The sequence below is a fragment of the Aptenodytes forsteri genome, unplaced genomic scaffold (assembly GCF_000699145.1).
Source record: "Aptenodytes forsteri isolate BGI_AS27 unplaced genomic scaffold, ASM69914v1 Scaffold72, whole genome shotgun sequence".
NCBI classification, from domain to species: domain Eukaryota; kingdom Metazoa; phylum Chordata; class Aves; order Sphenisciformes; family Spheniscidae; genus Aptenodytes; species Aptenodytes forsteri.
In genome coordinates this window covers 4,378,775-4,393,177 of record NW_008796193.1, presented here as the reverse complement: position 1 = coordinate 4,393,177, position 14,403 = coordinate 4,378,775, and the positions used below count along the sequence as shown (strand labels likewise).

Sequence of the window (14,403 nt, the reverse complement as noted above, 5' to 3'; positions counted from 1 at the left end):
GACTAAACGCTTGTGTAAATGAAAAGTGCAGCCCCGTGGCAAAAGCTCTTCTCTGTATAGTCAAAGGAACTTGGTTTATCTATTTCCATCATCCAAATGCCAGCATTCAATCATTAATGGGAAATAAACCTACTTGGGCTCGTTTTTAAAATTATTTTGTTGGTGTGTTGTAAGAGAATCATATAAAAGCAGAGAAAGACCCACATACTACTACTGCAATATTGAAAATTTGTCCAGAGTCATTCTGGAACATTGTGAAGACTTCAACAGTGGTGAGCCACAAAGGTGCTCACAAGAATGGGAATAACAGAGAAAAACAAATACATAGACCCAGTTTTCTTTGGTGCTTTAGGCAGCAGAAACAGAATCTCCACCTCTTTCAGAGGCACTGCACCAAGTAGTTCTCCTACAGGTGCAAGACGTTGTCATCACTGATTCTTCAGTACAAAATACAATATTTCCTATTTGTGGTTGGTCCTAGTAAAACTAGATAAGGTTCTAGCAAAGCTGATTATTCCTAATGACAGCTGCTTGCAACCATTTTGCAAGAAGGCCTGCTGTATGGTAATCTGGAACTGGAAGTGGTTACAAGACAACATTGTCTGCAAGAGGAGGGCTTTTTTCCACGTTCTTAAGATTACCCAGACTTTTTCTGACACTCAGCTGCATCTTTGATAAACTATAGCCAAGTAATGCTATTTTTTTTCATATTTTGTATGTCGGAAGAAAAAAAGGTTAAAACTGAGCATTCATTCTAGATAATACTTTTTCAAAATTATCAGTTCCACTACATCTACTGAATATACTCCTGTTTGTAAATTTGTTTGCACACAGTATTTTCAAAAGAAACTTAGCAACAAAAATATCTGCTGCCATGACTGAATTTGAACCAGAGATCAAAACACTACCTATGAAATATTTATAAAAAGAAACCAGACAAAAACTATACAGAACTTTCAAAGGATGAAAAAACAACATCATGTGCTTATGGAGGGGAAAGAAAAGAAAATGTATGCATCATTTTAAAGCTATTTAAGAATGCAACCTTAAATTTCAAATTGTGATCATCACTTCCATAACATTTAGCTTAGAGACAACTGAAAAGATGGAATTCAGGCACTACTGCAGATGTTGAATTTTGTGGTTGCTGGAAAATGCAGGTAGTATCTTGTTATTTATCAAGAACATTTTTAAAGCGCATCTTCAGATAGAGGAAACCCACATTAGAAAATATCTATATTAGGAAGGTAGATGCCAAGTGAATTCTTTTCTATTAGAAAGAAAATGTATGAAATAGCGAGTACATTTCCATTTTAAGTTATCTTTTTAATATAAATTCAAGAACCTAATGATAAATAAAATCCAAGCAATGTGCATCCAAACAGCTATTAATTACAACAGGAGAAACTTAACAATGAAATGGTTTGTAACCTTTGAACACACAGGATGTGCAAGCCCATTAAGTGTTAAAAGAGAAAATTTAAAATTATCAGAAAGAAATGGTGAAAAGAAAGTTAATACTCCTTCTATTGTGAACATTTGCCTTTCAGTCTACCATAAATTAGCCTTCCTACTTAAGGACTATATAAAAGTAAAAGGAAAATATTTAGAGAATTTTTTTCAAGAGGCATGTAATAATAAAGTAAGTAATTATAATAGCATTAGGATGCTCAGGAGTGTATTTTGCAGGGTCATTAATATGGTTCATGGATAGCTGAAAGCACATGGCCTTTGGCCTCATGCCTCACAACACACATGGGGCATGCATTAATGTCTCTGTGAAGCACACCCTATTGCGTCTCACTGCTTTAATAAAGCCTTACAGATGAAAAGCAAAACCATTTTCAGTTGAGCTAGAGTATTTTGCGAAAGTTGAATATTTCAGTCATAGAAGCAAATCAACTAATGTGCAATAAATTATACCAACAAGTAGATGGAAAAAAACTTTTAAGAAATTAATTTACCCATATGTTTCCTGTTGAAATCAGTGAGATGATACAAATAAGTGCTTACCAAATTCATGAGGTATTAGAACCTAAGTAAGGAAGACAGGTTAGGAATATGTTTGCCTTTTCTTTTTGAAATTATTTGGAGCTCTATGGCACTATGCCTCTTCTCTCTTTATATTTTGTACTTCTGTTCTGAACACTTCATTATCAATTAATAAAATAAAAAAAAGTTAAGAATTTTTTCAGCATACCTATGGCAAAGTAACATCCCTCAACTGAAATCCTGGTGGAAAGTGTTGAGAAGATGAACAAATTACAATGAATGTCAGAGATTTCATAAAATCAAACATTCAAGAGCTGACTGAAAAATACAGCAAAAATAATTTTTAAAATCAGTAGAATTCCTGAATGTGTAGTAAGTCTCTCAGAGAAAGTCTGCTCACCTCTTTTTGATTGTATTTCATTAGAATCTTGACACAAAAAGAATGAAAAATTACTGCAGAACAATGAAAAACCTCAGTAAGTTTTATTTCTGTCTTGCTTCTCATTTTGAGCAACGATAAACATGGAGAAGATATTTCAAAGACTTAATTAAGATATATAAGTAATCTTTCTTTCTTCAAAAATATATTTAGCTTGCAACATATACAACACAAGAGATACTCAAAATCCTTCTACAAATATGTTGGTATCTATAATTTATATTTGTTTGAAGGTCAGTAAGTTTTATTTCTGTCTTGCTTCTCATTTTGAGCAACGATAAACATGGAGAAGATATTTCAAAGACTTAATTAAGATATATAAGTAATCTTTCTTTCTTCAAAAATATATTTAGCTTGCAACATATACAACACAAGAGATACTCAAAATCCTTCTACAAATATGTTGGTATCTATAATTTATATTTGTTTGAAGGCAATTTTCATACTTTGCTTAATTAGGGATGTTATCCAGTATACATAATTTCTTCTGGCCTTTCATAGGCCATCATCTAGCAGTTTTTCATGTAATAATGTATTCAAATTCAGTTTTCACCAAAATAATATTTATTTGCCAGTACATCGTGGGATGTAAGAAATCAGTATATCAAACAATGCAGTCTCCATTCTCCACTGGAAAGTAACACAAATTGCTACATTTTCCTGTAGAGTTTTCTATGTTGGCTAAGGCAGGCATTTACACGTGGATCACCCATTAAACAGAAGAAAAAATTTAGGACCCTGTCTTGCCAGTACTGCTGCCAAGAGAGTTTTGGTCCACTAGATCTATTGTTCGCATTACTCTTTTGAACCATTAAAAAGTACTGTTACAACCTTAAAATACAGATCTTGTTCAATTGATTAAAAAAAAATCATGAGGTATTACATCAAAGAAGTACCAGAACAGTATTTGAGGTAGTACCTATATATGTAAACTAATTTGCACATGAAAAAACATAAAACTTGAGCAATTTTATGCATTTGAAATGGGTGAAAAATGAGAGCAACATTTTCGATGGAAATCCCTGTCAAGTTATCTATTGCTTCCAAAGTCCCACAATATACATAAGTGCTTCACTTAAGCTTCAGAAAACTTGGAACTATTTTAATACACGTAATTCAATGCAGTGAATTGGGAATTCAGAAGTGCGCTATCTACTTGTCCTGCTACTTCTATCAGAAGTGTCAAAAGAATCTTCATTTGCCTTTTTTCTGGGCATGAATTACAGCACCGTAAAACTCAGGAGTGAAGAGTGCCCGGCCCACCAAGACTGAGCACAGATCTAACCTAGATGCTGAGCTGTAGCGTTATTTCTTAACATCTTTCTGCCTTGGTTGAAAATCAGAATGTTGGAAACTCGGGGGATTATTTCAGTGTTGGAACGCTCTGCAGTGAGATACAGATTGCATAAAAATCCTAATTTATCCCCACCTTTTGGCTTGCAGTCAGACAGATCCTTTCCTGGGAACTCTGGCATCCTGGCAAATGCAGAGCAGCCTAAATTCTGTTTGCTTCTAAGGATGAGGCCAAATCTGGCTTCCTGACAGGTCTCCCATCACAAGACAACCAAAGGCTTAGGACGGCGTATAGTGTATAATACAAGTTATTTTGTATACCTGAAACATTTGTAATAGTGTAGATTACAGGTTTTGCACAGGAATCAGTGATGGTGTAAAAGTAATTTGGTCAGATATTACTTAGAGGAAAGTGAAGGTAGCTACAAATAGCTAGATCATAAAAATTACAAATAACTTCCTGTAGGATAATAGGGTCAAAGATTTTGATTTTTTTTTTCTGAGGAAGTAAGATGTCTATAATTTTTCCTCAGTGAACACTTTTTCTTTCCTATTTTGCAAATATTACCAAGTTGAAGTTTATTATGCTCTCAAAGATAAATCTGCTATTTGGAAAAACTGGAATACTTTTATTATATGATTAAATATTGATCAAGGGAATTTATCTTACCAAAAAGTGATTTCTCTTGACAGAAATGACACAAACTGCTCTTATGCCAAAACGAATAGTTTCAAAGTTTGTTATTTGTTATTTTTCTGTTTACCAAAAAAGAAGTCTAGTGACAAACGTTAGAATAAACCTGTTATTTAAAATGTACCTGTACCAAGTTAGAAGCCTATTCAATGGCAAACAAAATGATGTCTTTGTGCCCTAAAAAATAGAGAAGCGGGTGTGTATCCATCTATCCAAGCAGATGGATAATGTCAATTTGCTGTGCTAGAAAAAGGACAAACAGAAAAGAAATGGTTCATTTTAAAAGTGCACTATATATTCAGGGTTCCCATTTCATAAATATCTTGCCTGCTGTGCACTGCAGTTGACCCTTTAAACATATCTAGTCAATAACCTATTGTTTTCCACAAGTCCATTTTGTAATTTTGATGGTACAGATTCAAGTGTGGCAATCTTCCTTTCTCTGCTTCACTGCAAACATGACTCCCTATGGCTGGTACTAGCTCACAAAAAAGCCACTAAAATGTCATTAATTACAGCAGGTTTGAGATCTGAATGCTAATTCTATTAATGGACCTCTGAAATTAGGACACTGTAAATCTAGATGAGCTGTGCTTGGGCCTCCTGCAAACTGGGCTGACCTGAGGTTACCTACTATATTAAATAAGAATTGTCTAATACATTTTTAGAATTCTAAGTGTGTGTAAATCAGACCTTGTGACGTACACCACCAGAGGGAATAGATAACTGCAGTACGCTTTCTGTCTTCACTTCTTCTATTTACCTAGCATCACATTCATTTGGAGTGCTTCATACCAAGAAACAGTGATGCCCAAGGCTAAGGTGGGATCAGATACGGCTTTCTGGACACTTTCCCTACTGCGTAATCCCAAAATGTTAAAATTTCATTTATAAGCAACTTAAAATACATATATCTAAAGGAGACTTGTTATGAAGCTGCCAAGGGTCCCTAAAAGTATTTATGAATTAACATTCTCTGCATGTTCTTCCAATTCAGAAAACTTGAATGAATGATTTTTGACAGCACATTTTGATGTGTTTTGCTATTAATTTCCCATCTTTACTTTCAATGTAATATACTTTTAATTAGGCAATAATATATAATCTTCTGTTCATCTATCATTTTTACTCAAACATGTTAGGAAATGGATAATAGAAAAAAGGCTCATCAGAGACCCTTTGGTGGTACAGCAAAGCTGGAATAAAATGCCATCTCCTGACAGTACCTTTAAGGTTTCATAAAAAGATAATGGATGTGCTTGTCACTGACGCTAATGATCAAACATTTTCCCAGTTTTACTGGATATTAAATTGTAAACTATAAAAGAAAACCCCACAGTCTAAGTAATGTAAGGAAAATAATCCTGCTACATTTTTAAACTCCTTTGATATCTAACTAACATAAACCTCCTTATTCCACTGTTACTTTCACTGAATAGTCACTATGGCAAGAGTGTGTGACGCTTACTTTTACTAAAGTGAAGAGGCTTATTTTGAGGAGGAAAGACAACTCTCCAGGTTGCAGAACAGGAACATGAAGATTATATATGCAAAAATGCTTAAGTAACACAGGACACTAATTGATCACAATATCTTTATGAAGCTGACTAAAGCTTTTTTTAATCTGACATGAAGCAATTTTTGAAAGGGTTATGTCTAAATTTCATATATCACTTTGAAAAATGTTTGAAAGATATCCTCTGTTTAATATTTTCAGTAGTATTACCATGATGTCAAAATAAAGAGGAGCGCAAGGCAGTAAAAAAGGAAAAAACCCCAATGTGATGGGAACACTACAAAATAAATAATTACCAAAATAAGGATCGATCAGTTTGAAAAATTAGGTTAACACTGAAAAAAACAGATCTAATTTGAAAGCACTGAAAAAATGGTATGTTATTCTATTTAGAAAGAGAAAAATATCAAAACAAAACAAGACAATACCTTCTAGTCAATCACAATGGAATTAGACTCACTAGACAAGATTGCTCACGAGACTTGCATTTAAAGAGAATCTAAAGAAGTTATAAATAGTCTGTTTCCAATGACTTCTTATTCAGTAGTCCCTGATTTTCCAGGGCAGAGTTCTCTTTTCCACCTTATCTTTATCTAAGGAAAGATTCTAACAGACTTTCATTCTCAGACTTGTTTCAAAGACAAAATTGGGCCAGGGAACTCACTGGGGTTTTGTTTGGTTTTTAAATGCACTTGCTCCATACTTGGCATTGTACCAGATACAAAATACATGAACGACTGCTACATATAGTTAACAGGTGCATTTATTTTACTAAGAAAACCCTGCAAGCCTGAAACAGGGTTATTTTAGTTAGTTTGAAAGTAATTTCAAGTATTCATACCAATCGCTGGATTTTACTGTGACTTTTAGAGGTTTTACTGTAATAGGTCCCACTTAAAAGAAAATTAGCTCTCTGCCCCTTGAGGCTCTGTAAAGACCACAAAGTCCAAAGAACCACAAAAGCACGAACACAAATGAAATCCTCCTAAGCTCAGTAAGATGTTAGCAGTGGGTTACCTCAGGGATCAGTGTTAAATTACAAGTGGAAAAGCCATTACCATCAATGAAGGTGAATTAATTTTCATCTTTCAAGCAACTAGCCCTTTCAAACACTGCAACTACAAGTGATTTAGGAATTAGACTAAATAATTTACAAAAATAAACAGTGCTTTCAGATAATGGATGCTGTATTACTGGTCAGAATACCCTACAGGCATATAATATAGAAAAATGTTGTTTGAAACATCAAAGATGAGAGCACTGGTGTAAAAATAAAATGTTGATTAGAGGCACAGATTACAGATTATTAACTGCTGCACTAGTGTGTGCCCAAAGGCTTGAAATCACTATATAAATTGGAAGACAGGATGAGGGAGAAAAACATACAAAATATCAGAATTTCCTTGCTTAAAGAAGTACATCACAAATGAAACCTCCAACTGGATACTAAGGAGATAAATCCAGAAAAAAATAGTTATGATCTTTCTGGAAATTATTCAGTCCCTTGTAAAACACAACCATAGTAGACTAAGTTTCAAAACCTAAAGTCAAAATCCATTCCCTCCCCCAAACTTAAAGTGTATTCAGATGTCAAATTTTTAATGAAAATGAAACTGGAAGAAAATTACCCAGATGAGCAAACCAGAACCAATGAATTTGCGGATCGTGCTAACTGAATTCAAAGCAAAAGAAACAGAGCAATGATGAAATAAAATGACCACATAAAAGAAAACCAGAGTAACAGACGTTGCTAATGCCCACAAATTGAAAATAAAGTTGACTGGTCTTCAGAACCAACTCACTGCTATGAATGACACCTGGCTTATCACACCACTTCAGATGTTACAGGGAATACCCTTATACCTATGTAAGTATTCTAAAGTTACTGTACTGACCTCCATAATATCCCAGAATTGAACTCCTGCTTTCAGGAGGCTTAGCATGCAACTTTTTGGTAGAATATGCAGAAGAAAAAAAACAACAATCATATTGTCTCAAGAGCTGGCGAACTTGTATCATGAATGTGACTACACTGAACAAATAGCAAAGTATAATTTTTTAGAAATACAAGCTACCAGAGGGATACCGCACGAGTCTACCAACAGCTTCAGCATATCCTATTCACTGTACTTGAAACAATCAAAAGTAACTCTCTTCGCTCTCTAATTTGGCCTAGAAAAGAAATACTGGAGGTATTTGAATTATAACAACACTTTTCAAAACCACAGTGAAGCGCAAAACAAATAGGTAGAAAGTACAGCTCTTATTAAATAATGTTTTCATAACCTCCTTAGCTTTTTCAAAGTATGAAAAAATCACTGTAATCAAAACTTAGACTCTCTTCCAACAGAAAATCCTATTGTCTATGACTTAACATTTTTAAAAAAATCTAATTTACCTGTCTATGAAGCAAAACATCACTGTTATTTACAGAAAAAAAAAGAACTCTTCTGTTTGAATAGCTCAGCAATGGGAACACCTGTTTCATACCACTAAAAGCATGACAGCAGGTTCTTCCAGATAGTACTTATAATGCCATAATATCTCATCCCAAGAATACAAACCTTTTATTTGACAAAGAAAACAAAAAACTTGTTGTTGTTCTGTTGCTTGGGTTTTGTTTTTGTTTTTTTTTTTTTAAATACATTCTCATGTATAACATGAATTGCATTGCAGATAGCAGGGATTAATGGAAAGCTGAAAGCTTCTTACCAAGTACCCCAAGGCGATAGTTGACTGTGATGACTATCACATTCCCATAACTTGCTAGAACACTGCCATCATATAAATTTCCAGTGCCTTCCATGTAGGACCCTCCGTGAATATACACCATCACAGGCTTAGGTCCCCCACTGTCCCGAATGTCTGGAAAAAATATTAAGACACATTTTATCTCAAGAAAGTACCAAAACAGATACATACAATATTTTTATTTTTTTTTAGTGAGGTTATTATTCTTGAAGTGTTTCTCAAGCAACGTCTTTTACATAAGGAAAAGGGCAGGTGGGCATAAGTGTTTCTTTGTGGCTTGCTTGCAACTAAAGTTCATATTTTTGAAACACTTGTTGGCCTCAGAAAAGCAGAAGGGAATTGGAAATGGTAACATGTTTGCTCAAATGGAATGGGACAGTGGTCTGATTCTGTTCCTGCTGGATTTGACATAAAATGTCTACTAACATCTGTGTGAGCTCATTTAGGCAAAGTCTGAACACTTCTGAAAGCTCAGTCCATCTTCCTGTTTACTTAGCTAAAGGCAATTCACCATATTAAGATAAACAAGATTTCTGCTCATACATAAATTGTTGATTGCTTCCAGTATGGTAAGATCAATAATTTATAAAAAGGGTGTATAAACAGCTGTCTTCTGATAAGTCTGAAGTCCAAGTTTTCAAAAAGTACTTGGAAGCTGTTTAACACTTAGACCTCAAATTGATATTATTTGTAACCTAGGTAGCCTGACGTTTAAGGAGCATGGGTACTTCTTATTTTACTAAATTGTGAAAAGGACTGTATGTTATATTTGAAAAAATAGATGCCTGGAACAATCTTTATAAATCCCCACCCTGCATTCAAACAAGCAGTAAGGTTCTCAAAAGTAACACCGAATGCAGGTAACAATTTTAAATCTTAGAAGCTCCGCCATTCTCTCAGACAACAAAATTAGACATCGACATATTATTTTGAGTTTCTTTTTAATGAAGACATTGATGTGGGTATCCCTCCCCCCCAAATATTCCTGTTTGCAAATTGATGCACCTACTCCGAATAAAATTTTGAATATCTGAACACCACTGCTCCTCGTGAGGAAAGTTGTTCTTAAGTACGAATTCAAAGCAACAGTTAGTGGTGGGATAATATACGTTTTTAAAAGATTTTTTCTGTTGGACTGGAAAGAAATCAGCTAAGGTGTAAATTTAAACTTTTACATCTGGATTAAATTGTATTTTGATCTCATTTACTAGGTGTCTGAGTCTTTCCCACTGCCCAAGTCATAGTATTCCATAATAGTCCCTAAAAATCAAGACAGACAATAGCAAGAGAACATATGAAAACTTCCCAATGAGGAACTGTACTGCATATTCTGATTTGAAGACTTTTTTTGTCATTATGACAGTATTCAAGTGACTTCCCTGATTACTCACTTCAGCATTTGAAGAAATCTCAGATGTTTTGTTTAATACTTTGATTTGAAGGAATCTTAGTTAAGACGCTTCCAAGTAAGCTCTCTGTAGAATTGTTTGAATCGTTTCTGAAGCACTATAAAGGCAACTAGGTGAGGGCAGTTACACTAAAAGTCCTGCTTTTTGAATTTGCTGAAAAAATCAGCACAGACGTGTCTGTATATAGAAAGCCAGTTGCTATTATTATTTTGATATTGATTCTAATTTGAAGAAAATGCCAGAACAGTCAAGATCAAAAATTGGATCTTCAATATTGGAAGTACTAGAACAATCATTTATTCAAGACCAAAGGATGATGAAAAGTTGTGCATGAAATTGCTTGTATTGCTTTCCTCACTGAAGCATATAGTAAGGGCTTTCCAACATGCAATTCTCAGAGTGTAAAGCTAAGGAGATTGTCCATAGGATAGAATTATGAGCTCCTGAGGTTTAAAATATATAGAGAGGAAAAAGTCTTTTCAAATTCATATACTGATTTCAGTAGATTGTTTGTTCATAGTCTGTGCTTCTTTTTTGTTGGATACAAATATGGAAGCAATAATAAATTATTAATCTGAAATCACTGTGTGACTGCTCCCAGCAGAAATTGTACACAGTTAATTGTATGCTTGGTGGTAGCACAGGGGGAGACTGTCTCAGAATTCTTCTTAATTAAAACTCCGCCATTCTCTCAGACAACAAAATTAGACATCGACATATTATTTTGAGTTTCTTTTTAATGAAGACATTGATGTGGGTATCCCTCCCCCCCAAATATTCCTGTTTGCAAATTGATGCACCTACTCCGAATAAAATTTTGAATATCTGAACACCACTGCTCCTCGTGAGGAAAGTTGTTCTTAAGTACGAATTCAAAGCAACAGTTAGTGGTGGGATAATATACGTTTTTAAAAGATTTTTTCTGTTGGACTGGAAAGAAATCAGCTAAGGTGTAAATTTAAACTTTTACATCTGGATTAAATTGTATTTTGATCTCATTTACTAGGTGTCTGAGTCTTTCCCACTGCCCAAGTCATAGTATTCCATAATAGTCCCTAAAAATCAAGACAGACAATAGCAAGAGAACATATGAAAACTTCCCAATGAGGAACTGTACTGCATATTCTGATTTGAAGACTTTTTTTGTCATTATGACAGTATTCAAGTGACTTCCCTGATTACTCACTTCAGCATTTGAAGAAATCTCAGATGTTTTGTTTAATACTTTGATTTGAAGGAATCTTAGTTAAGACGCTTCCAAGTAAGCTCTCTGTAGAATTGTTTGAATCGTTTCTGAAGCACTATAAAGGCAACTAGGTGAGGGCAGTTACACTAAAAGTCCTGCTTTTTGAATTTGCTGAAAAAATCAGCACAGACGTGTCTGTATATAGAAAGCCAGTTGCTATTATTATTTTGATATTGATTCTAATTTGAAGAAAATGCCAGAACAGTCAAGATCAAAAATTGGATCTTCAATATTGGAAGTACTAGAACAATCATTTATTCAAGACCAAAGGATGATGAAAAGTTGTGCATGAAATTGCTTGTATTGCTTTCCTCACTGAAGCATATAGTAAGGGCTTTCCAACATGCAATTCTCAGAGTGTAAAGCTAAGGAGATTGTCCATAGGATAGAATTATGAGCTCCTGAGGTTTAAAATATATAGAGAGGAAAAAGTCTTTTCAAATTCATATACTGTTTTCAGTAGATTGTTTGTTCATAGTCTGTGCTTCTTTTTTGTTGGATACAAATATGGAAGCAATAATAAATTATTAATCTGAAATCACTGTGTGACTGCTCCCAGCAGAAATTGTACACAGTTAATTGTATGCTTGGTGGTAGCACAGGGGGAGACTGTCTCAGAATTCTTCTTTAATTAAAATTACATAGAATTACAGAGCACCAACTGTGAACAGTAATGAAATGTTGGTAGCACTGGCCTGTTTATCTGGAAAATAATATTGGGATATTTAGAAAAGAATAGGTGTCCTTTATCTGAGAAAAGAAACACACATTCATGAGTAAAATCTGACATATAAGAAGTGATTCTCTGAGTAAACTCTGTCTATACCATACCTTCATTATTTCCTACTACTAATATTCTTGTAAAGATTACAGACAGATGAAGAAAGACTAATTTTCAGCTCTGCCTATGTGCCATGTCAGAGCAGATGACGTGCAGTATGAATTTTCCTCATGCTGCTTTGCCGAAGTCATCAGTCATAAGAGAAATCCCTTCTACAAAAGAAAAATTGTGCTTCTCTGTGTTTTTCAGGCAGTAATCTAGTACTGGAGACATCTGTGAGGTTATGCAGTATTCAGCTGAGGCTAGTGGGACTTTGGGCTATGGATTATATAGAAGCTATGGAGCTCTTCATGTGAAGAAGAGAGATCACTGCATTTTGGTCTTACAGTCAGTGGTTTCATATCAATTGCAGTCTACAGCTAGGAATATTTGAAAGGTGGGATATATATTCAGGTGGGAGAGTACTATTTAAGTACAGACATTATTAACTCTTGGATGTTATTGAATAATAAGATCAAAGGAAGACAGCAAAAAATCAGATCATAATCAAGAATTTATTCCTACCTGAAAGAGAGTAAATGTTCCCCCATGAAAACCATCATCCTTTAAAATTAAAATGGAGCAAGTACTAAGGTAATACTCTGTGAGGAGAAACTGTATATTGGTAAACAAGTGGCAGAAAGATGCACTTTTCAAAAGTGCTTGTTGGAGTTAAGTGTCCAACTCAACAAAGAAAATAATTGAGATTTTGGCACTCAGATACCTTTCAAAACCTGACCCGAAATGATTTGATAAGTCTTTCATTTTTTCCTACAAGCTGCTATCAGTCTTTTCTGCGCATGTGCTGGAGTGATCTCAGTAAACTAGTTACACTTTCTCACAGAGATTAATATTTATTCATGGATGCAGATTAACACTTATTCGTGGAAGTAGCTCATTCTGAACAGGCCTGAAGAACTGCGGTGCAAATGTGACATGTCTGCCAAGAAGTGCAGATTTACATACTGATTTTATTTAGTTGCATATTGTACCTTTTGTTGCATTTTATTAAGAGTTGCTTCAATTAAAAAGCAGACACGAGTATTTTCAAAGACATATGCAGGGATAGTGCTGTTCAAAATCCTTCTCAAATTCAACTCTTCTGTTTTTATTCACACAGAAGATAAGTTTTGAGTGCTGTGATTTTTTTGGCTTTAAATTGCTAGTTCATAAAACATCTAAGTAGGTCTTACTGTATAGCAGAGAATGATCTTATTTATATGACATATACATGAACTTTCTTATTACAATTTCCATCATGTCCTCTCTTCTGTACCTTTCTAATGTTTGTTGCATCTACTTTTTATGTCTGGTCTTAATTACATTACAGGCAATTTAGGAATAGGGCTGTCTTTTATTCTATGTTTGTAACATCACACAACAGGGAACAGGGTCTGACTGTGAATACCAGTCACAATTGTCATATATAACAAAACATAATTATAGCTTCAGTCATTTGAAGCTGATGTGAATTGGCCACGTGACTTAACAAGTATAATTTGCAGGGAACAACCAAAATGGGAAAGGAAGAAAGCCTACCTGGAGGCAACTTAGCACAAAAATATAATTAGTTTAGCACAGATGTCACAAGCAGTGTTTTTCTAAATGCTGTAAAAAAGTTGTGTCATTTTGATGTAAAGTATTGAGTAAATCTTGGTTTTTGAACATGAAACAGCACAAGAACAGTGGAAAACTTTTAGATTGGTTACTGTAAAACCTATGTGTTCCTTACATAGAATATTATATGGATATATGTGTAGCTCTTTCATAAGCATTTGTCCTAAAATATTTAAGTAGGGCATGGTACCAATCAGTGCAACTCTTACTCCTTTAAAAGCCTTTTAACAGTATTTGACCTTTCAGTTCAAATCTATCAGATGCCTCATAGATGCACTGCTGTTTTAATAAGCTAGTGCCCTTCTCAGTGCTAATACGTAAACATCAATTAATGCCACGTTTTTAACATGTGATAGAAAATTAGGTGTCCTGACACTATTAAAGTAACTGTTGAACTTCTGTTAGGAGTGGCAGTGAGGTTTTAGACATGTTTCGTATTTTAAAATACAGCACCCTTCAAGTTTCAGACAAATAGAATTATCTTCTTTTTTGTTTGTTTCTGTAACTGTCAAACCAATGGATCACTTTGTGCGCTCTCAAACACTTAACTACCTTTACCTGAAAGTGATTTGAGATCCTGATGGAGGACTATATGAATGTATATTCTAACATTAAAAAAGGCCTAT

General features: G+C 34.4%; 1 protein-coding gene across 7 annotated transcripts in view; it reads right to left on the bottom strand.

Moving 5' to 3' along the window:
* NLGN1 (neuroligin 1) overlaps nt 1-14,403 on the bottom strand; it is a 332,370-nt gene that overhangs the window by 205,316 nt on the left and 112,651 nt on the right. For all 7 annotated transcript variants that reach the window (XM_009288022.1, XM_009288023.1, XM_009288025.1 and 4 more), the window contains one exon: nt 8,647-8,799. In XM_009288022.1, coding sequence (XP_009286297.1) covers nt 8,647-8,799 — 153 coding nt within the window. The remainder of the gene's footprint in view (nt 1-8,646; nt 8,800-14,403) is intronic.